This window comes from Sylvia atricapilla, chromosome 28 (genome assembly GCF_009819655.1).
Source record: "Sylvia atricapilla isolate bSylAtr1 chromosome 28, bSylAtr1.pri, whole genome shotgun sequence".
In the NCBI taxonomy this organism is placed as follows: Eukaryota; Metazoa; Chordata; class Aves; order Passeriformes; family Sylviidae; genus Sylvia; species Sylvia atricapilla.
Genome location: NC_089167.1, coordinates 4,288,092 through 4,308,081, shown reverse-complemented (window position 1 = coordinate 4,308,081; position 19,990 = coordinate 4,288,092). Strand labels below are relative to the sequence as shown.

At 60.6% G+C, this 19,990-nt stretch overlaps 2 protein-coding genes across 4 annotated transcripts in view; one reads left to right on the top strand and one right to left on the bottom strand.

The window, feature by feature from the left end:
- Positions 1-228: 228 nt before the first annotated feature.
- RHOBTB2 (Rho related BTB domain containing 2) lies at positions 229-11,591 on the bottom strand. 3 transcript variants are annotated; one of them, XM_066337225.1, is made up of 10 exons: positions 11,465-11,591; positions 5,055-5,256; positions 4,697-4,800; positions 4,426-4,611; positions 3,308-4,338; positions 2,323-2,441; positions 2,095-2,245; positions 1,624-1,712; positions 1,307-1,412; positions 229-1,226 (listed from the first exon to the last, which is right to left on the bottom strand). In XM_066337225.1, the coding sequence occupies exons 1-10, from the start codon at positions 11,521-11,523 to the stop codon at positions 988-990; spliced, it is 2,286 nt and encodes a 761-aa protein (XP_066193322.1). In that variant the 5' UTR covers positions 11,524-11,591; the 3' UTR covers positions 229-987. The 3 variants fall into 3 exon arrangements, with proteins under 3 accessions (XP_066193322.1, XP_066193325.1, XP_066193324.1); XM_066337228.1 differs by lacking the exon at positions 11,465-11,591 and adding an exon at positions 8,449-8,708; XM_066337227.1 differs by lacking the exon at positions 11,465-11,591 and adding an exon at positions 7,134-7,427.
- A 5,799-nt stretch (positions 11,592-17,390) lies between these two features.
- PEBP4 (phosphatidylethanolamine binding protein 4) overlaps positions 17,391-19,990 on the top strand; it is a 75,903-nt gene continuing 73,303 nt past the window's right edge. The window contains exon 1 of the mRNA XM_066337027.1: positions 17,391-17,478. The gene's annotated coding sequence lies outside the window, so the exon portion shown is untranslated. The remainder of the gene's footprint in view (positions 17,479-19,990) is intronic.

The window sequence follows — 19,990 nt, the reverse complement described above, 5'->3', positions numbered from 1 at the left end:
GGTCAGGAGGGTTGGGGTGCCTGGCAGCCCTGCCGAGCCCTGCAGGGGCACGGGTGGGACGTGCAGGGTTAGTCCGATGGAAAAGCCACCTCGTGTTGGGGTCCTGCAGGGTCTCCTCGCTCCCTGCCCGTCCCAGGAGCGCTGGCAGGGGGTGAGGGCATCACCCCAAGCCTGGCACAGGGATGTGCCTGTCCAGCAGCTCCTCCCACACACACAGGGACCACGCCGGGCTTTTAAAATGCCTTTTATTACAATGGAGCCTTCCAGGCTAAAATCCCAAGCCAAGGGCTCAGGGTTCATTTCTGGTGTGGCAAGTTGAGGGAGTGGGATTTATATTGGGATGGGGTTGGGGGTGTTTTTTGCTTTAAGTTTCTGTCTAAACAAAACTGAAGAGTTAAGAACAGGGAAGAGAGGACTCGGGTCCCCTCCGTGCCCTGATTTAGGACAGACCCCACTTGTAGGGGAAATTCTGCAGTGCCTGGAGGCATTTGGGGACCAGGGTCCCCTGCCCCGTGCCTGACCCTGCTGTGTGTCAAAGGGGGTGGCGGGACCCCCACGGTGGCTCCAGGTGGTGAGATGCCATCAGACACCCAAACCACGTCCCAGAGCTTCTGTTTCCAAATCAAAGTGGAAGCAGGATGTGTTTCTCCTTCTTCTTGTTCTTCTTCCTCATGCTGCTTGATGTTCCAAAATCACAAAACTGATTCCCAACAAAAAATTCCTGAAATGAAACCACAACACAGTCCTGGTGCTCCCCTAATCTCATGAGTTTCTCCTGCTGCTGCTCGGGCTCCGCCAGTCCTGCCCAGGGCTCCGGGAGCGCCGGGGGCTGGCCCCGAGCCCCTCCCCAGGGGTGGGCACCGCCGGCGGCTCCGGGGCTTGTGCCGCTCCGCGCCTGGCGCTGGGGCAGGGCATGCCACCCTTCCTCCTCCTCCTCCCCGTCTCCTCCCGAGGACACGCGCTGGAGCCAGGGCGAGGACGGGGCTTTCAAACCACAGCCGAGGAGGAGGAGGAGGAGGAGGAAGAGGAGGCTGTGGCTGCCGACGATGAAGGAGAGGAAGAAGGGGAGGAGGAGGCGTTCCAGAAGAGCCAGCGCCTCTTGGGCTGCCGCTTGAGGTGGAGATAGTCTTCCTTCTCCCGCTCCTTCTTCGCCCGCTGGTAGTGATCCTCCTCCTTCAGGTACCACACCGGCGGCCAGCGGTGCTTCTCGAAGTACTCCTGGTTCTCTGCAGGGACACGAGGAGGGGTGAGGGCGGTGCCAGCACCGCGGGGACCCTGCTGTCACCTCCCCCTGGCTGCCACTCACCTCCCGACATGGCCTTCATGTCCCGGGGGAACTTGCGGCAGACGTTGTTGTAGTTGGTGCAGATGTGGTGCAGGCACCAGTCGGCGAGCTGGTAGGCGCAGTGGAACTGGGGGAGGATGGGACACCAGTTCAGGGCCACCAGGAATGGGCCAGCACCAGGGATTCACCTAGTTTCTCCACGGACATCCAAGGCCAGACATGGTTGTCCAGCTCCTGGAACTGCCAGACCCCTCTGGGTGTCACCTCCTGCCCTGCCAGACCCCTCTGTGTGTCACCTGGAGTGCCCCCAGCCCTGCCAGCACAGGCTCCTGTCCTACCTGAGCCAGCTCCAGGAACACCAGCACGTCCCCATCGATGTCCACCATCATCTGCGCCGCCTCCATCAGGCCAGTGACCGTGTACTGCTCTGCACAGGGGGACACTGGGGGTCAGGGGTGCTGGGGACAGGGTGACAGCCCCCAGGGGGATACTCGGGGTAAGGGGGGGAGCTGGGACTGGGTGAGAGCCCCCCAGGGTGACACTGGGGGTCAGGGGCTGGCGGGGACAGGGTGACAGCCCCCCAGGGGGATACTCGGGGTAAGAGGCTGGCTGGGACAGAGTGACAGTCCCCCAGGGGGACACTCAGGGTAAGAAAGGTGGCAGGCATGGGGTGACAGCCCCCTGGGGGACACTGGGGCTCAGGGGGTGGCAGGCATGGGGTGACAGCCCCCCTGGGGGACACTGGGGCTCAGGGGGTGGCTGGGATGGGGTGACAGCCCCTCTGCCATGCTGCAGCCACCTGGACTCACCTGTGAGAGCCACCAGGTGTGGCAGGCAGAGGCGGTTGGCGAGGATGATGAGCTTCATGTCGTCCAGGTCGGGGCTGGAGCTGAACTGCCCCGTGTACAGGTACTCCAGCACCGCCCGCATGCAGCTCTTGCTGGTGTGAGGAAGTGCCACCTGCCGGACACACGCACATTGTCACCTCCCGGCCGTGTCCCCGGCCCGTGCCAGCCTCCCAGGGGAGCTCTGCTCACCTCGTTGGTGGAGCTCTCCACGAAGGGGCCGCCGAACATCGCGGCCATCCAGTCGCAGCTGGAGATGAGCAGGGGCTTGTGGGCACTGATAGCACCGTCATCCAGCACGAAGGTGACATCTGAGGACAAGCAGAAAAGCTGTCACCTGAGGCTCAGCCACAGAACACCTCACCCCTGGGAAGATGGACAGAGCCTGGCAGATCCTGTCTTTTTCCATAAAATATTTCATTTTTATCCAGCATTTCCTGCCAGCTCAGAGGAGCTCAGAGGAGCCTCAGCAGTGCTCTGCCTATTCCAAGGGGTTTTCCCAGATCACAACACATTTGCCAGCAAGTAGAACATTTTTAATAATAAAACTTTTCAGTTTTATTTTTAACAAGTAATAAAACCCGGGAAGCAAATGTCACACCCAAACTTGAGTCCTTGGAGAGCTGGGAAGGAAAGCTGGGGATCTCCTGCCTCGCTCTCTGCAGCTTCTCCCAGGGGTGTGCAAGGGCCACCTCACATCTGTCCCTGACAGGGACAGCCTGACCATATTAGGATCAATCTCCATGAAATAAATCCAGCTGGAGGGAGGCTGGGGACATTCATGTCCCCCTGGGATGTCACCTCGTGCTGGTGGCTCGTGGTGCTCGCTGGAAAGCTGGGGAAATGCTACTAATGGCACTTCCTCCTCATAAATCAGGATGACCCTGTGAAAATCTGGGCTGGGAGAGAAGGAGGTTGCCTCTGTAGCTTTTCCATAAATAAACAGAGCTGCTGGACCAGCTGGGGAGCAGGAAACCCTGGGGAAGGGCTTCACACTCACTTTCTTGGGGAAAAAATAGGTAATAAAAAAGGCAACAAAAATCCCCAAAGTGATAAAAAATAGGTGATAAAAAGGTGATAAAAATCTCCCCCCAAAAACCCGGGGGGAGGCGCAGCTGCAAAGCCAGGAGCTCCAAACGCCCACCCGACCCGGTGGCTGCTGCTCCTGGAGCCGTACCTGAGAAAGTCCCCTTAGCCAGGCATTCCTTCACCCGGTTGGTCCTCCGGACGTGGAAGGCTTTGGTGATCTCCTGGTTCATGAACGCCTCGTTGTTGAGGATGTTGGCCACCATCATGCGCAGGTCGAACACCTCCAGCAGCTCGGCGATGTGAGCGATGTGCATGAGGTCCCGCTCCTTCTCGTCCAGCTCTCCCGTGTACAGGTACTTCAGCACGGCCCGGAAAGGTCCCGGCTGGATGGAGGAGTCCATCTTCACCACCACCATCAGCTTGGACTTGTAGGTCAGCGGGTCCTCGGCCATCTCCTCCTGGATGCTGGCGAAGGCGCGGCTCCAGGAGGAGAGGTTCCGGCCCCGCCGCAGCCCGCCGCGCTCGCCGTTCTCGTAGCGGTCGCCCCGCAGGATCCCGTCACTGGTGGAGGCTCTAAGGCACGGTTTGCGCTGGCCGGGTCCGGCCTCCTCGGCGCTCTCGCAGATGTCGAAGCTGGCGGCCCTCAGGAGGAAATCCCGCCCGTGGTGCCTCTCCTCCTGGTGCAGCATCCGCTCGGCGGCCGCCGTGACGGCCGTGACCCCGAAGCCGTGCCCCGTGGTGCTCTGCTGGTCCTCCTCGCTCAGGTCCATGAGGAACAGGTCGTAGAACTTGGAGGAGGAGGTGGAGAGGTAGATCTTGTGTGCGTAGATTTTGATCTTCTCTTGCAGCACCAGGATGACGTCCGCGCACAGGGGGTCCTCCAGGAGGTGGGCCGGACGTTCCTCATTGTTGGAAGGGGGGTCGGGGACGATGATGATGGGAGGAGGGGGCTTGGGGGGCAGGAAGGGGGCTTGGAGCAGGGGCCGCTGCACGTTGCGCAGGTGGGACTTCCAGAACTGCAGGTGGCGGCGGGAGATGAGGGCGGCACGGATGGCATTGTCAAAGACGTCCTTGACGCCGAACTGGGCCACCACGCTCGTCTCGTAATAAGGGATCCCCAGCTCCTTGGCCACCTCCCTGCCCTTCTCCGGGGGAAGGATCTCGTTAGGTTTAATTGGCCTGAAAGAGACGGGAGATAATTAACGGAGAGAGCTCTGGAGATAAGGAGGGCGGGCAGACACATCTCCAAGGGCACCAGGCTCCCACCTGGCCAAGGGTCGCCGTGCCCTGTTGACGGCCTCTAGGTCGGCGTAGCGCAGGTCAAGCTGGCAGCCCACCAGGATGACGGGGGCGCGGGGACAGAAGTGTTTGATCTCCGGGTACCACATGGTCTTCACATGGTGCAGGGAGTTGGGGTTGGCAATGGAGAAGCACAAAACCACCACGTCGGACCTGCGAGGGAAAAAAAAGGGGTCAGGGTCCACTTTGGGGACTCCCTCCCTGCCCTGGGGTAGTGCCAGGTTCTGCCTGTCCCCACCTGCCGTAGGCAAAGCGCCTGTCCTTGTGGTGGTCACCAAAGGTGTCCCAGAGGCGCAAGGACACGCTGACATCATCTACCACATCCCGGGAGCGCTCCAGCACCTGTGGGAACAGAAAAGCATCTGGCTCCTCAGTCCCCGAGCCTCACCACCACAACAACAAAAGCCCCACATCCCAATTTCTCTGAACTTCCCAAGGCCACACATCTCTTCCCCCTTGGGACAACAACAACAGCAACAGGGCTGCCCCCACCCTTGGGGACACACAACCTGCCCGTGAGGAGGACACAGCTCCACCTCCTCAGGATTCCCACGGGGGTGTCCATGAGCCTCCGCAGCATCCCTGGCAGCCCTCACCTCCTGGCAGACGCGGTACTGGTCGATGGCCCACACCGTGGGCACGTGGGTGGCCAGGAGCTGGTACTGGGTCAAGGTGGCGTTGCAGGCGCGGGCACAGATGAGCCGGGTCTTGCCCACCGCGTTGTCCCCGACCACGACGCACTTGATGGTTTCTACGTTTGGCCTCTCATAATCCATGTCAGAATCCATTAATTGGGACCTGCGGGGGTGGAACGAGGGCTCAGCAAACACAGCCAGGACCAGCCGGGGAGGCGTCTCCAGAGCACCAGAGGGGCACAGAGCAGGAGGATGCTGACACTCCCTGGCAGCCTGGGGAAGCTCTGCAGCAGCTGCCCAGCCCTTCCCATCTCGCTGTCCCCGCCAGCCCCCTTTAAAATTTTATGTTCTGGTGGCAGTGTGGCTGCCGTGCCACGTCAGACACATGGCCTGCGTTGGATTGCACTCTCCTCCCTCCCAGCTCTCCGGCTCATGCTTGCTCATGTGAGATCAGGCTTTTTTTTTTTTTTTTTCCCTCTCTCTTCCTCCTCTTCTTTTTCTCCTTCTCCTTCTCCAGCATTTGCAAGAGAAACTTCCAGAGCTGCCTGACTGAGTGCAGACTTGGGCACTGCCAGGCTCTGCTGCCTGCTGGGGGATGCTGACCTGCCCCTCTTCCCACCCCATTCCCCAGGGGATATTTGCTCCCAGCTAAGAGCAGCAATTAGAAACTCCTCAGGTTTCCCAGAGGCTCAGCAGCCACGGGGATTGGGAGAGCTCCCAGGAGCAGGTGTGACCCCAACACTCCTGAGAGAGACGCTGGTGCTGGGAGTGCTGCAAAGCTGATGAGCAGCACCCAGGTGTGCCCAGGTGTGTCACCCATTCCCTGCTCAAAGCCAGAGCCTAAACCAGCCAGAATTAACTGATAATAGCATGAATCTGAGGGTTTATGTGATTTCCAGGAAGAAAAGCACTGAGGGGACTGAAGCATTAAAAAATGGACAAAAACCCCTCACATTCCAATTTCTCTGAACTTCTCAAGGCCACGGATCTCCTCCCCCTTGAGACAGAAAAAAGGACAAAAAGACCCCCTCACATCTCAATTTCTCTGAACTTCTCAAGGCCACAGATCTCTTCCTCCTTGGAATAACAAGAAGGACAAAAACCCCCACATATCCCAATTTCTCTGAACTCCCCAAGGCCACGGATCTCTTCCCCCGTGTCGCTCCCTCCTGGCAGCGGCCTCCCGAGCTGCTATAATAAACCACCAGCGCAGTGAGCGAAAATACCCGGTAACGATGGCAACCGAGCCCTGCACGTGGGACCACAGCTCCCCAAACCGGCAGCCTGGCAAGGACTTCCCAATGTTAGCACCTCCCTCCATGCGCAGCCTCCCGGGGACACCTGGACCCACAGGGCAGGGCCGAGGCACCAGCCCCGTGGGCAGGTGGAGGCAAAGGCAGGTGGCACAAATCCAGGTCACTTCAGGTGCCAGAGCCGCTTCCACACCGGGCTGGTCCCGAGGCAAAAACTTCCCTGAGTAGCTGTCACCGCATTCCACGCCCCCTCCATCCTTTGGGATGTGGGGAATTCATCCCAAAGGGCGCTGAAAACCAGGAGCAGCAGCAGAGGAGGTGGGCTCCTTCCCCATTAGCCCCTCAAAATTCATTTCCATCCCCCTCTGCTGCCATCCCCAGTCCTCTGCTCCTCCCAGAGATCAGCTGGGCTCTGTAGGACCAGGAGATGCAGGAGATCTCCAGGGGAGGGGAGCTTTGCTGTGGGTTATTTTTAGGCCCAGCCGTGCTCATTGGGATGGAGGGGGAAGGCACAGCAATGATAACTGCAGTTGGGAACTTGGGATGTTTGTCCCTCGTGGGGAGCCCAGCCCACCCCCAGCTGAGCCAGCTCGGAACGTCCGGGGCCTCCTGGGAATTAAAGGCTAAATCCTTGTGGGGTCAGTGCCCACCGTGAGGAGGGGAAGAGGGGGACAGCAGCGGGGACAAAGAGGGGGTTCTCCATAAAGCAGAACCTCATTGGGGAACTCTCCTGGCCCCACAGACACCACCCCAGGAGGAGCTGAACCTTTTCAAGTCCCCTCCTCACCTTCCCCACCATCACTTCTCTCCTGGGAACAGCTCCAAAAACCCACTAGAGAGTAAAAATAACCCGAGATGCTGAGAGATTGGAGCCCCCCGAAGGAAAAGCTCTGCCTGGAGGAGCAGGGCAGCTCCAGCCTGCATCCCCCCACCCAAACCACGGGCACCCAATTCCCACCCCCCCCCCACCCCCAAGAAGAACCCCAAAATTGCTTCTTCCAGCCTCCCGGCCCGCGGTTGCTAAGGCAACTGCACCATCACCCCGGGAACCGTCGCTTAGCAACTCCCAGGCTCCAAATCCTCCATCCCGCACCCCGCCCGGGGAGGAGAACCCCCAAAGCGGAGCGAAACCGCCCTGACACGGCGGCGAGGCACAGAAATAGCGGGGGGCGCCGGGGGCAGCCGCGGGGTGCGGGAGGAACGGGCCCGGGTGAAGCCGCCGGCGCTGTGCGGGAGGCGCTGCGGGAGGAACGGGCCCGAGCGGGGCTGCAGCACGGCCGGGGCCGGGGGATGCCGAGGGCGGGGGGCACCGCGACCGGCTGCGGGGAGCACCAGGAGCGGGGGCACCGCAAAGTGCTCCGGGAGAGGGTGCGGGAGTTCGGGGAGGCAGCGGGGAGCAGGAGGGTTGGGGGTGCGAGGAATTGCAAGAAGGTCTCGGGGGTGCTCGGAGCATCCGGATCGGGGCTGCGGGAGGCACGGCAAAGGGGTCGGGGAACGCCGGCAGCGGGCGCGGGCATGGCAATGGGGCTGGGGAGGATCCGGAGCAGCTGCGGGCATCGCCAGGGGTCTCAGCGGTGTTCCGAACAGCCGAATGGGCGCTCTGGGGCATTGCAAAGGGCTCAGGAAGCACCGGGAGAAGGTGCGGGGAGGTTTGGGGTGGTCGCAGCACCCAGATCGGGGCTGCGGGACATGGCAAGGAGACTGAGGAGGACCTAGGCCGGGGCCGTGGGGCACGGAGAGGAGCCTCAGGACAGCTCGGAGCACCGGGATCGGGGCACCGCAGGGAGCTCGGGGGTGCTCGGAGCACCGGGATCGGGGCTGCGGGGCATCCCGACGAGGACGGGAAGCACCGGGAGAGGCTGCGGGACACGGGCGAGGGGACTGGGGAGCACCGGGAGCCGGCGTGGGGGCTCGGGGGAGGCTGCAGCCGCCGGGATCGGAGGTGCGGGGCACGGCGCAGGGAGCGGGCCCTCGCTGTCCCGCGGCCGGCAGCCGGGCCGGGCCGGGCCGGGCCGGGCGGCGGGGCAGATGCGCGGAGGCGGAGCGGGCCGCGGGGCGGAAGCGCAGGAGGGAACGGGGCGCGGGGGTTCCGCGGGACTTACACCAACACAGACGAAGCGGCGGCTCCCAGGGGCCGGGGCCGGGCTCTCCCCTCCGGACATGGCCACGGCGCGGTTCGCGCGGCTGCGCTGGGCACGGCTGGGCGGCTCAGAGCCGGCGCCCGGGGGGCCCATGGCGGCACCGGGGCCGCCCCGATCTCCGCATCCGCGGCCCGCTGCGCTGCGCGGAGCCCTGCGCGGATGGCGGCCCCTGCGCGCTGCGCCCAGCGCTGCCCCTGCGCGCTGCAGTCGCGGCCGCCCCGCCTTTCATTCACAAAAAACAAGCGGCCCCGGCCGAGCGCCGCCCCCGAGCCCCCCCCCGCTGCCGCGCATTGGCTGACGTGACACCGGAGGGGGCTCCCGGGGGCCGGGACGGGCGCGTCCTGCCGGGCGTGGAGACCCTCGGTACGGCACTTGCGGGAATGGGCTCTGTGGTGGCCCCCAGACCTGCTGTGGGCTCCCCCGTCCTGCTCCTAAACCTCCCTGGCAGGGGGCTTTGGCGTGTCTTGAGACCCGCCTTGAGACCTCGTCATGTCCTCTACGCCTGCCTTGCAGAGGGTTCTGTCATGCTCCCACAGTTGTGCCTCCGGACCCCCATCGTGACCCTAATTCTCCCCTGTAGGGGACTCTGCTGTGCCTGCCCCCAATCCTGCTTTCCATGCAATCCCCTTCTGCCCCTAAATCTCCCTCTCAGGGGGCTCTGTTATGCCCCCAGTTCTGCCTTGGGACCCTCATCCTGGCCCTAAAACCCTCCCGTACAGGGAGCTCCGTCCTGGCCCCCAATCCCACATCCCATGAATCCCTATCCCCCCCTCTGCATGAGACCCCCACCCTACCCCTGCTGCTCCCACCCTGCCCTCCATCCTCGGTGACATCCATGGGGGTGGGTGACACCCTCGTCCCCCTCTAAATCTCACCTCCATCCCTCCTGTGCACCCATGCCCCCCAGTCCTGATTTGGCGAAGGGCTGCACCCCCTCCTGCCTCCCTCTGAGCACCTCTTCCTCTCCCCAAATTTCAGAGAGGTGCCAGCTCCCTGCTGGGCTGTGTGTGGTGGTGCTGGAGGAGGAGACCCCTCACAAGCCCCGCCGCCCCCCCGGAGCACCCCCAAATCCTCGCAGGGCAGGGGGAGTGAAGCTGCTCCATCCCTCGGTGCCCTCCAAGCACAGGCCACATGCTGCGGCACTGCCTTTTCACCGTTCTGTACGGGGCTTATTGCAGCCCCCTCCTCGCCCCCAGGACATCTCCCCAAAATCTGAACCCTCAGGCATCAAACAAAAACCTCCCCCCAAAACAAAAACCTCCGAGTCATCTTTGCAGCGCGGCTGCCGGGAAGGCGCCGGGCACGGCCGGCCCCGCTGCTGTGACCCCGCATATCCGCATCATGTGATGCTCGCCATCCCTTCCCGAGCCTTCCCTCCGCACCGCCGCCGCGGAGCCGCGCTGAGCTCGGCCCGTGCACGGCCCGACCCCTCTCTGTCCCCGCTCGGATCTGCCGTGGCCGGGCGGACTCTGATGCGACACCGCAGCGAGCCCCGGCAGAGCCCCCCCAGCCCGGCCGGCGCCTCACCGAACACGCAGCACGGGGATCTGTCTCTCCATAGCAGAAGGAGATGGAGCCGCTAATTTGGGGAGGGGAAAGCTCTTTTTTGGCTTTTGAGGCAGCTCCCGGCTCTGCCTCCTTGCCCACGCCGGGACCGGGAGCCTGCGGCGGAGTGGCAAATCCCGGGGCCGGGAGCTGCGAGCAGCCGAGCCGCAGAGCCTGGAGCTTTTCTGCTTCTTGGAGTGGGTCACGGGGAAGGAACACGTAAAGCTTGTTTGCCAGCCGCATGATTTGGCTTATTTGCTCTTTTCTAGCAGGTGCTTAATTGTGTGGCAGAAAGGGTTCCCGGCAGCTTTTCCGGGCAGCCAAATTGCCGCCTGCCCCTCTGGCAGCCAGGCAAAACAAAAGCACGATTGTCACTGGCAGGAGAAACGCTGCGGCTGCGGAGCTCGCAGGGGCCTCCTTCCCAGGAGGAAAGGTTTCCCGAGAGGAGAGAGGGCCGGAGGATGGACACCGGGGTGGGCACGGGGCAGGGGACAAGGGGTCGGGAGCAGTTGTGGAGCCCGTGGGCGCTGCTCACAGCCCCTCTCCTGCGGGGGAGGAGGAACACCAAGTCTCAGCTGACTGTTCCCCAGTGAGCCCACGCTGTGGCACGGCTTGGCATGGCACGGCACAGCATGGGATGGCACAGCACGGCACAGCAGCCCGTGGCATGGCACGGCCACCCAGTGACATCCCTCAGCGCCACCATCTCCGGCAGGGCTGTAATTAATTTACTCCCAGTTTAAGCCTCTTGAACCTGTCCCCAAGGAATTCCACCTGTCCAGCTCAGTGATCACCCTGACTCCCAGGCAAAGAGCTCACGGCCAAGGCTGAGCTCTGGGGGTCACACCAAGCTCGCTTTTCACCCCACAGCATCCTTCTCCTCCATCTCCTACTCCCCAGCCGGGAATGAAGAAGCCCTGGGAATACCAGAGATATGAGCGGACATTGCTCCAGACGCAGTAAAATTTATGACTCTCCAGTTTAAAGCCAGGGGCGTTTCCACCCCTCCCAGGTGCTGTCAGGACCCTGCCCAGCCTGGCTGGGGACAGGATGCAGCGATCCAAACCCAAACCCATTCTCCTTATGCTCTGGAACCGCTGCAGCTTTCCTGGCTCTGCCCCCCAAATCCAGCATCATCCACCTTGCAAGGGGCTGAAAGGCTGGCACAGACCAAAGCAACACATCCCTCGCTGGAAAAAGCAGATTTGGGATGGAGAAACACCCCAAAAACCCCAAGCAGCCCTGGATCACACATTCCCAAAGCCCTCACAGCTGAGACCCTGCCTTTGCCTTGCTCTACGGGGAGTTTTCCACCTCATCCATGGGGAACGGAGGCATTGCTGTGGCGTGGGTGGGATGGGAGCAAAGAGCAAAGTCCCTGGAGAAAGTGGCCGGAGGAGAAGTGCCAGGAGCAGGGGCAGGAGGTACTCACAGGCTGCGAGCCATGGCTGTCATCTTCCCGGCAGGGCTGCCCTTCCCTGGGCTTTCCATCGCTTTCTCTTGGCAGCTCTGTGAGGAGAGGGCAAAAGGAGGTGTGAGATCACCCCAGACATGGATCACGCCCCAAAGCCACCCCCTCCCCACTCGGTGTCACCTCCCCACACTGGGAAGGTTTTGGGAAGGCGAGTCCTGGGCTGGCCAAGCAGTGTCCTGGTGTGGGGACAGAGCTGTCCCTTGTCTCCCTGTTGTCCCCACATCTTGCTGCCAGCTCTGCCCTCCTCATGCCACCTCACAAATCAGCCGAAATCAGTCAGTCCATGGAGCACACACAGAGCTGTCCCCTTCACAGTGACAATCTCTCCTCAGCCCTCAGCCCCAGCGAGGCTCTCCCAGCTCCCACCCCCTCTGCAGGCACCTCACCCTAGGGCTAAGAGCCTTCCCTGTGGATCCGAGCCCCCCGGGCAGTTCCTGGCTCCTGGGGTGGCCAGCAGGCCACCGAGTCCCCTGCCATGGTGGCTCTGAGCAAGGCTCTGGAGCGAGGCAGGGCACAGGGCTGTCCCTCCTTCCCCGTCACTGCATCCTGCACACGTCAGGAGCAGAGTCCAGCCCGGGATTTGCTCCTGGCAAAGGCAGCAGAGTCCTGGCTCCTGGCAGGGAGCGGGTTCCAGGCGCTGGGTCCATCCATGGATTCACCAGGAAGAGCAGCAAAGGTCACTCATCCTTTCTACTTCTCTGAAAATCCCCAATCCTGCAGTTTGGCTTCCTGGATGAGGCTACAAGGGGGTCTCCTCGCTCAGGAGAGCTGCTCCAAGCACCCCAAGGGCCCCCCAGCCCCATCAGCAGCCAGGGAGGGAGGAGGCAGCTCTGAAAAAACGGCATTTACAGGCCCAATATCCAACTGGAGCAAACTGGGAGAAATCTTCAACCAGAACTTTGCAAAACTGGCAAAACCCAACCTTGAACAGAGGGGACAAAAGGCCACATTGGGATGTGCCACCACACTGGTGGGGAGCAGAGCCCGGGAAACCGCTGACACCAGAAGGAAAGATCTAAACCAAGCCAAAATAAAGAACATTTTTGCACCTTCCAGCCCCTGCCCTGCCAAATCAGCAGGGGCTGTCTGCGAGCCAGGACTTTGGGGGGCTCTGCATGCAGGAATTCTCTGCCCCAGCCGGAGCCCATCTCCCAGGCCTGGAATGAGCCACCTGACAGCTCACCCTGCCATCGATACGGCTGCAGAACTCCAAGGATTCATCACTTGGCTTATAAATATTTAAACCCAGAAGGAGCCGTGTACTCCTGTAAAACACAAGCCCAGCATCCCTTCGCCCCAGCGCTGAGCTAATGAACATTTGGGGCTCTCCAGACAGATCTTTTACAGCTAAAAACCAGGTCAGGGCGAAATTCAAGGTCTTGATCCATCCCTTGCAGGATTTCTGTACCCTCCAGCTGGGATATATTGAATTTACCACCCCGAGGGGCGCAGAAAGAGCTGCTGGGATGGAATCACAGCCCAGGCTGCGCTTCCAGCTGCTCATTCCCGACATCCCAGGCAGGTTTTGGGGGGCAAGGCCGGCCCCACACCCTGGGAGAAGCTGCAGCTGCAGCCTGGAGCACTGACAGCCTCCCGCCGGCTGCTCCAGGCAGGATTCACAGTTTCGTACAGCATTAAGAGCTGCTGACGCCTCGTGAAAAAACTGTGAAAAGCTTCTATTTTGGGGAAAGTTCCTCTTATAACGGTGCATCCTGTGGCTTCTGTTTCCCTTTTTCTCCTGGTTTCTCTTGCCACGGGGAGCAGTGCAGAAAATAGGCGGATAATGTTGCCAGCCAGCCGGGGCTCTTCGTCAGGAAAGGGAAAATTACCCTCCAAGCCACCCCCAGCCAAGGAATTCCTTCTCTTGCCGCACCTGGGTGGGGCCGGGGGCAAGAAGGGAGAAAAAGGACCCTCCTGGGATTTGTTTCTGGGCACGGAGCTTTGAGGGGCTTGGTGAGGGGTTGGATATTTCATAATGACGGGGGGGGGGGGGGGGGGGAAGCTACTTTTGCTCGGTTTAGACCTTTCCCTCTTGGTGTTCAGCTCTTTCTTGGACTCTACTCCCCGGTCTGCTCCCAACCAGTGTGGTGGCACCCAAGGTGCCATGGTGTCCCTTTGCCTCTACTGTTCCCCCATTAAAAATGAAAAAAAAGAAGTATTAAAACACCAAAGAAGCAGGAGTCTGTCTCCAAGTAGGGATGGGGAGCAGAGAAGGAGAAGCAGCAGCGCTGAGTGCAGAGAAAACTCCTAGAGATCGCAGGGCGGGCACAGGGGTTGGGAGAGCTGGCTCCAGAGGCACTGGAGCAGGCGGGCGCCCCGGGGCAGGAGAATCTGCCTCTTGCCTCATCCCGGCCTCGCCTCTGCCCGGGTTTGTGAAACAGCTCAGGGGCCCCAGAGCGATTTTCTACCCCAAGGGCGAAGGAAACGGCGGCAGCAGCAGCGCTGCGTCTCCCGCTGCCCCGCAGGGAGGTGACACCGGTGGCCGTGCTGATGACCTGCCAGGAGCCACAGCGGCCCTGGCTGAAACAGGAGCAGCTCCCGGGGAGAGGCGCCGGTTTTACCCTCCGTGTTCCCGGTGGAGAACAGGGTGAGATCCCGTGCTGTTGAACTCCGTGCCCGCACATCTGGGGGCTGCTCACACGTGGCTCTGTGTGAGCAGGCTCCTCTCCGCCCTGAGGGCCACCAAGGCACCCCACGGCTCCCTCACCCCAAAACTCCACAGCTCCAAGGGGTGGCGAGGGGATGAGGAGCTGCGAATGCATGGCCCCTGGGTGCTGGGAAAAGCCTCGGGGGCTCTCGGAGCTGTTCCTGGGGCAGCACCCAGCCCTTCTCCCGCACAATTCCCCCATTTCCCAACCCTCGGAGCCTTTGCGGTGCCCCGCAAATCCCCGGCGGAGAAACCCTCAGCGTGTCCATGCCCATTCCCACTCCCTGGGGGAAGATTTGCTCTGGCCGTGGTGGGTTACCTGAGCGCAGCGGCCCCGCTCTGTCCCGCGGCTCTTCTCTCCTCTTCTTTCCTCCTCTGCCTTCCTTTGCCAGGTGCAAACTGGCCTGGACAGGCAGGACTCATTTTTATACCCTGGCCCATGTGATCCAAACAAATGCCCTAGGGATGAGTTTTTGTACTGACACAACTCAAGGGGCTGGGACTAAAAAACCTGTTGGACCACAATCCCGGCTCAACCGACAGGAATTTTCCACTCCGGGCCGTTCAGGCCGGCTCTGGGTGCGCCGGGGCCCGCGTCTGCCTACTCCCCCTCCCCAAAAAATCCCATTTCCCTGTACTTCCCAAGCCTCTCAGAATTATTCCTAGATGTTTCCTCCACTGCAGCTGGAGAAAATGAACCATGGGATGGTTCCGGGATGGAGGAAGGGATGGATGGGAAGTGTGAAGGGATATGTTTGAGGCAGTGATTGCATCAAAATTCTGCAAGTAATTTCTTTTTTTTGTACATGATGTGTAAGGGGGAAAAAAGAACCCAACCCCCGCCCCCAAAAAATCCCAAAATTCCAAAAACAACCAACCCCAAAATACCCCCACAAAAACAAAAAAACCCAACCAAACAAACAAAAAACCCCAAAAACCCAAACCCGAACAAAGGAAACGCAGCAGAAGATGCCGCCCAGGGTAAGAAATGGAGAGAATCCTTTGCTCCTGGAAAAGGAAACTCCTGCAGCCTGGAGGCCTGGGAATAGCAATTCCGCCCAGGCTGGAAGGTGATTTTGGGAGCTGCCCAGCCTGAGGGTCCTGCACTGGGATCCTCCTCAGGGAAAAAAGGCGGCTCCCAGGTGAGTCCTAGTGCCCAGAAACGTCCGCGATGGGAGCTGGAAAGGAGAGGGCGAGCTCTGGACCCGTGAGTCAATGGGAACCGAGGCACCGGGGAAGCGGCACGGGCCACGGCCGTGAGTCAGCGGCACCGGGCGGTGGCTCCGTGCCAAAGGAGGGCTCCTGGGGCAGGAGGAGCCCCTGGAGCGCTCTCCTCCGGGGCTGTTCCCCCGGCAGAACGCTGGCAGCGGGTGCCGCTGGAGCCGATCCCGATGGACTCGATAAGAGCAGGAACGTGCAGCTCGGCACACACGGGGCCAGCCCAGCTCCTTGTCTCCTCCAGCCCGAGGTGCTGCGGTGCTCCTGGCGCTGAGCGCGGCTCTCCCGCTCCTCCAGGATGTCCTGTCCTCCCTTCGCTCCGGCCTGGCTTAGCGACGGGGCTCTGGGGGGTTTTTCCGCCGAATTTGGTGGTAGATATTAAACGGCGCCTTGTTTTGCGGGGTCACGGAGCAAAGGAGACGTTCCCAGCCCGGAGTAAGGGCGGGTTTGCGGCGGCGTCTTGGAGCACCTGAGAATGGTCCTAATCCCACCCAAATTGTTCCAAAATGATCCCCCCGGGGGAGCTCAGCCCTGCCGAGGCTCTGCCCTGCCCCGGGGCTGGGGACACTGAAAGAGGGCTGGGGGAAAGGGGGGCCTGGCGGGCTGTCTTGGGGACCCCCCGCTGTTGGCTGTCGCTTTGCAGCTCTGGGGTTTTGGGGGCGGCTCTATGACCCTGCTGGTATGAGGAATTGTAAATAGGGGAGGTTTGGGGGTCCACTTCACTGCCATGGTGCCGAGGGGCTGCGGAAAAACACCTGGGCAGGGGAGAAGCTGGGAAATGTTCTGGAAAAGATGTTCATGTTGAAGGGTTCCCCTCAAATATGAGGAGCGCCCTCACCTTCCAGCCCCTAAACTGGTTCTGGGGGGATTGTGAGGGGGTTCAGGCTTCCCAGGAAAGCAGCACCGCTGGGACTCAGCTGCGAGCTCGTTAAAGCTCTACCTCCCGCTGCTGCAAACCAGTTAAAGCCATTTAGGGAAGGGTTAAGCCAGTTCAGTGTGATTTGGGAGCCTGTTGATGCAAAGGCTAATCTGGTCTAAGTGCATCAACATCGGGGATTTGAACCAGTTTAACTCTTCCAGCTCCAGGTTTTCCCTTGGAGGATTTTGGGAAGGGTCCAGCCTGTGCTCCCCTTTCACCCCAGGCTGTGGAGATCCTGGGCAAGAGGAAGAAAACAAATCAGGGACTGAAGGGAAGAGCCTCGTGCAGGCCTGAATTTGAAACGCTGCTATTTATAATTTATAGCCCATCCCTGCCCAGCCGGCCAGGATTCCAGGCGGGTCCCGGTGCCCAGCTGGCACAGGGTGGGCACCGGAACCCTCCCAGTCCATCCCAGCTCAGCCGGGAGCCCCGTGGGACCAGGCTGAGCCCGAGCTGAGTCAGAGCAGAGGATGCTCCTTCCTCATCCCGGCTCCTCATTATCCCGCTGCCCCAGGGCTTTCCCACGAGCCTCATCCAGCCGGGCCGTGGGACCTGGAAGCGGCGTTTGTTTCTGCTTTGCTGTCATCCCTGAAGGGCTGTAATCACAATTAGAGGCTCCACGAGGCACGGGGCACAGATTGATCTCCTTTTCCAAGGCCGCGGTGCCCGGGAGAGTGGGAGGGAAGGAGGGGAAGAAGTGGAAACGCTTCCATCGCCTCATCCCTGCACCTCCACAGCATCGCCGGGAGCACGGCGGGGTTGGCAGAGGTCACACCTGAGGGTTTCTCAACCCTTCCCCTCCTCGCTCCTGTCGCGTGTCGGTGTTGCAGCAATTCCCGGTGCCTTTCCCCCCCCCCACACCCCGTTTCCAGGAGCCGGCAGTGCTTTCATGCAGGAATTCCAGGCAGGAATTTCCAGAGCAGCTCCTCGCTGGGGCTCCGCGGGGATGGAGGGCTGGGAAGGGGATTGGATGGGGCCAGCAGCTGGAGAGGAGCGGGCTGGCCAGGGCCGTGCTGCCAGGCTGCGGAGCTGCTGCCGGAGGAGGAGGAGAAGCGGCTCCCGCGCCGCTCTGCGCTGCCTTGTGACTGCGAAATGAATGTGCTTAATATAGGCCAAGTGAAAACATTCTGCCCGAAATAGAAGCCCTTCCCCAGAAAGCGCCGCAGCTCCGGCAGGAGCAGTCACAAGGTACCTGCCGAGGCTGTGCCAGGTGTGCACATCCCGCCTGGCCCCAAGGTCACCTCCCCCGGGGCTGCAGCTCCCCCCGACCCCTCCCCGGACGTGCCCGGGGTCGGCGATGGGGCTGGGGGCTGGGGCGGGGTGCAGGGGCTGGGCGGCTGCGTCCCCAAATCCTGGGATCCCACGGGTGCCGCAGGGGGTGGGATTGGGATAACTCCTGCTGGGGCTGAGGTTTGGGATGGGAAGGGGCTGGAAGGAGAGGGAATAGGGTGGCTCCGGGGGCTGCTGCCCGGCTCGGGGGGCTCGCTCAGCTGCACGCTTTTCCCTGGAAAATCTGGGATATTCCCCTTCTCCTGGTTGCTGCTGGAACACCCAGAGGGGCCGGGGGTGATGCCAGGGAAGGTTTGGGGGTCGCAGCAGCCCCGAGGGCTGCAATGGTGCTGCCTTTATGCTGCACTGGCAGCTCCTCCTGTCGGGATCCGTGCAGGAGCCGAGGTGCTGCCAACTCCAAAGGCAAAAATCATCGTGGATCCTTTCCCTGATCCCACAGAGATTCCTGCTCAGAGGCTGCTGTGGGTCCAACCGCCCTTTGGGGGGCTCCGACCCGTCCGCTGTGGTCACTCGTGACCTTCCCAGCCCTGCCGGGGCCAGGGTTTAATCCAGGCACAGCTGCCGGCCAGGAAAATGGGCCAGGAGGGGGGGAGAGTTCAGCGCTGGAGCTTTGGCAGGTATAAAGGGAAAAGCCAGAAATCCTTCCCCTGGTAATCTCAGGCTGCACCAGAGATCTGCACTCGCTGTTTAAAGCTCTGCGGCTCACAGGAGGGCTTTGGGCAGATAAATTCAACCCCCTCACTCCAAGGTTTGCTCCAGCATCTCATTAAAACCGCAGAAACCCCCAAAAAATCCAGGCTCATCCCTTGAACTCGTGCCTTTTATGATGTGGGATCTTTAACCCCTGACCCAAACGAGGCTCCAGACAGACGCAGGGCAACTCCCAAGCCCAATAAATCTGTCACATCCCTGAAATCCACTTAAAAAATCCCCTAAGGAGCAGAGCCAGCCTCGCAGATCGCTTCAGATGCAAATTTACGGCCTGTCCGGGGCCGAGTGGGGTTTTTGATTCACAAAGCTCTCGCCCAGGGGCTCGGCCGGGACAAGGTGAAGGCGACCTTGGGTTGGAGCAGGGGCCCGGAGTTCTCGGCCAGGGCAGGAAGGAAACGTGAGGACAAGCCGTGGCAAAGGGAGATAAGAGGCACAGCGAGGCCAGGGCACAGCTGGAGCTGCTGAACGGGGAGAGACGCTGTGGGCTTTGTTTCCTTCTCTGATCGCTGCGGAATTAAAGGGCTGCAAAAACGGGCTTCCTGCAAGGCTGAAATCGAGGGAATTCCCCCGGCCACCGGGGCCACTGCCGCGCTGCTTGGTATCGCCAGTGTAAATACGTTTTTAAAGCGATTTTTCAGCCTCTAGGTGTTGGGGTTTTTTTGGAGTTGCTCATGGGCTTTGCTCACTGGACTCTGAGGGAAACTGAGGCGCGGAGGAAATCTTGGGATTTCTTCCCAAATCAAAGGAAAATCCTGGATTATTGAAGGAACAGCTGGGCTGATGCTTGTGCGTCTTGTTGGTAGTCCAAGGAGCGTTTTTATTGCTCGGAAATACTTTTTACTCGTGAAAGGCAGAAGAAATCCTTGTTTTCCAGAGCTTGCTGAGGAAGGGTTTGAGCTTTTAACGGCTTCGGTGGTGACTTAAAAAGTTTGAAATTGGGAGGAAAAAAACCCCAAAACCAAACCCAGGGCATCCTGGGAGGGTTGGTGTCACCTCCCTGTTTCTGCAGGCCATTCACGCCTGAGCGCCGCGAAATGACACTGAGAACAAGCTGAAAATCCCAAGAAAATGGCCCAAAAAAGGGCCATTTTTATGGAGCAGGGAGATGAATGAAGGCCCGAGGTGGCCCCGCTTTATCTCGAGTTCACATCACCGGGAAGCCGGCTCCGGGAGCGGGCCGGGGGAAGTTCCAAACAATGCCTTCCTGAGAAATAAAAACAAGATTTAAATGCACGTTTAGAGTGAAACTCCGCTCGGGAAGTGACGGGTTTGCACTAAACAAAGAGCTGGAGCCTTTGCGCGTGTGGGGGAGCACCGAGAGCTCCTCACTCTCAGCCGATGGTCATGGGGAGCCTCGGAAATTGTCTAGTTTTTCGCCTGAGCTTCATCCTAAAGCTCCCCTAAAAAAGATTTTAGCCTCTTGGCAGCGATGGAAGAGTGCCCAGGTGGGATGTGCTGGGTTTTTTTCCTCCTCTGCCCCTTCCTTTCCCTCCCAAAGCCCCATTTGCGCCCCACAGCTCAGCGCAGTTGGAACTGGGCTCCCAGATCGGGAGATTTGGCTTTTACAGGTGGGTTTTTTGCTGTTAAAACAAGTCCTAGACTTCTCCTTCCCTTCCCTGCCTTCAGGTGCTTCTTATTAAGAGCTTTTTAAATCTCTGATATTAACAGGAAAATAATTTCCTCACCTGCCTCTCGGTTC

What these genes read in the sequence shown, in the direction of transcription:
- RHOBTB2 (XM_066337225.1), bottom strand. Translation starts at nt 11,523, where the DNA reads ATGGAAAGCCCAGGGAAGGGCAGCCCTGCCGGGAAGATGACAGCCATG. An exon ending in GGCTAAGGGGACTTTCTCAG is followed by an intron (nt 2,442 to 3,307) that starts GTACGGCTCCAG and finishes GCTTGTCCTCAG; the next exon opens with ATGTCACCTTCGTGCTGGAT. An exon ending in ACACCTGGTGGCTCTCACAG is followed by an intron (nt 1,713 to 2,094) that starts GTGAGTCCAGGT and finishes CCCCCTGTGCAG; the next exon opens with AGCAGTACACGGTCACTGGC.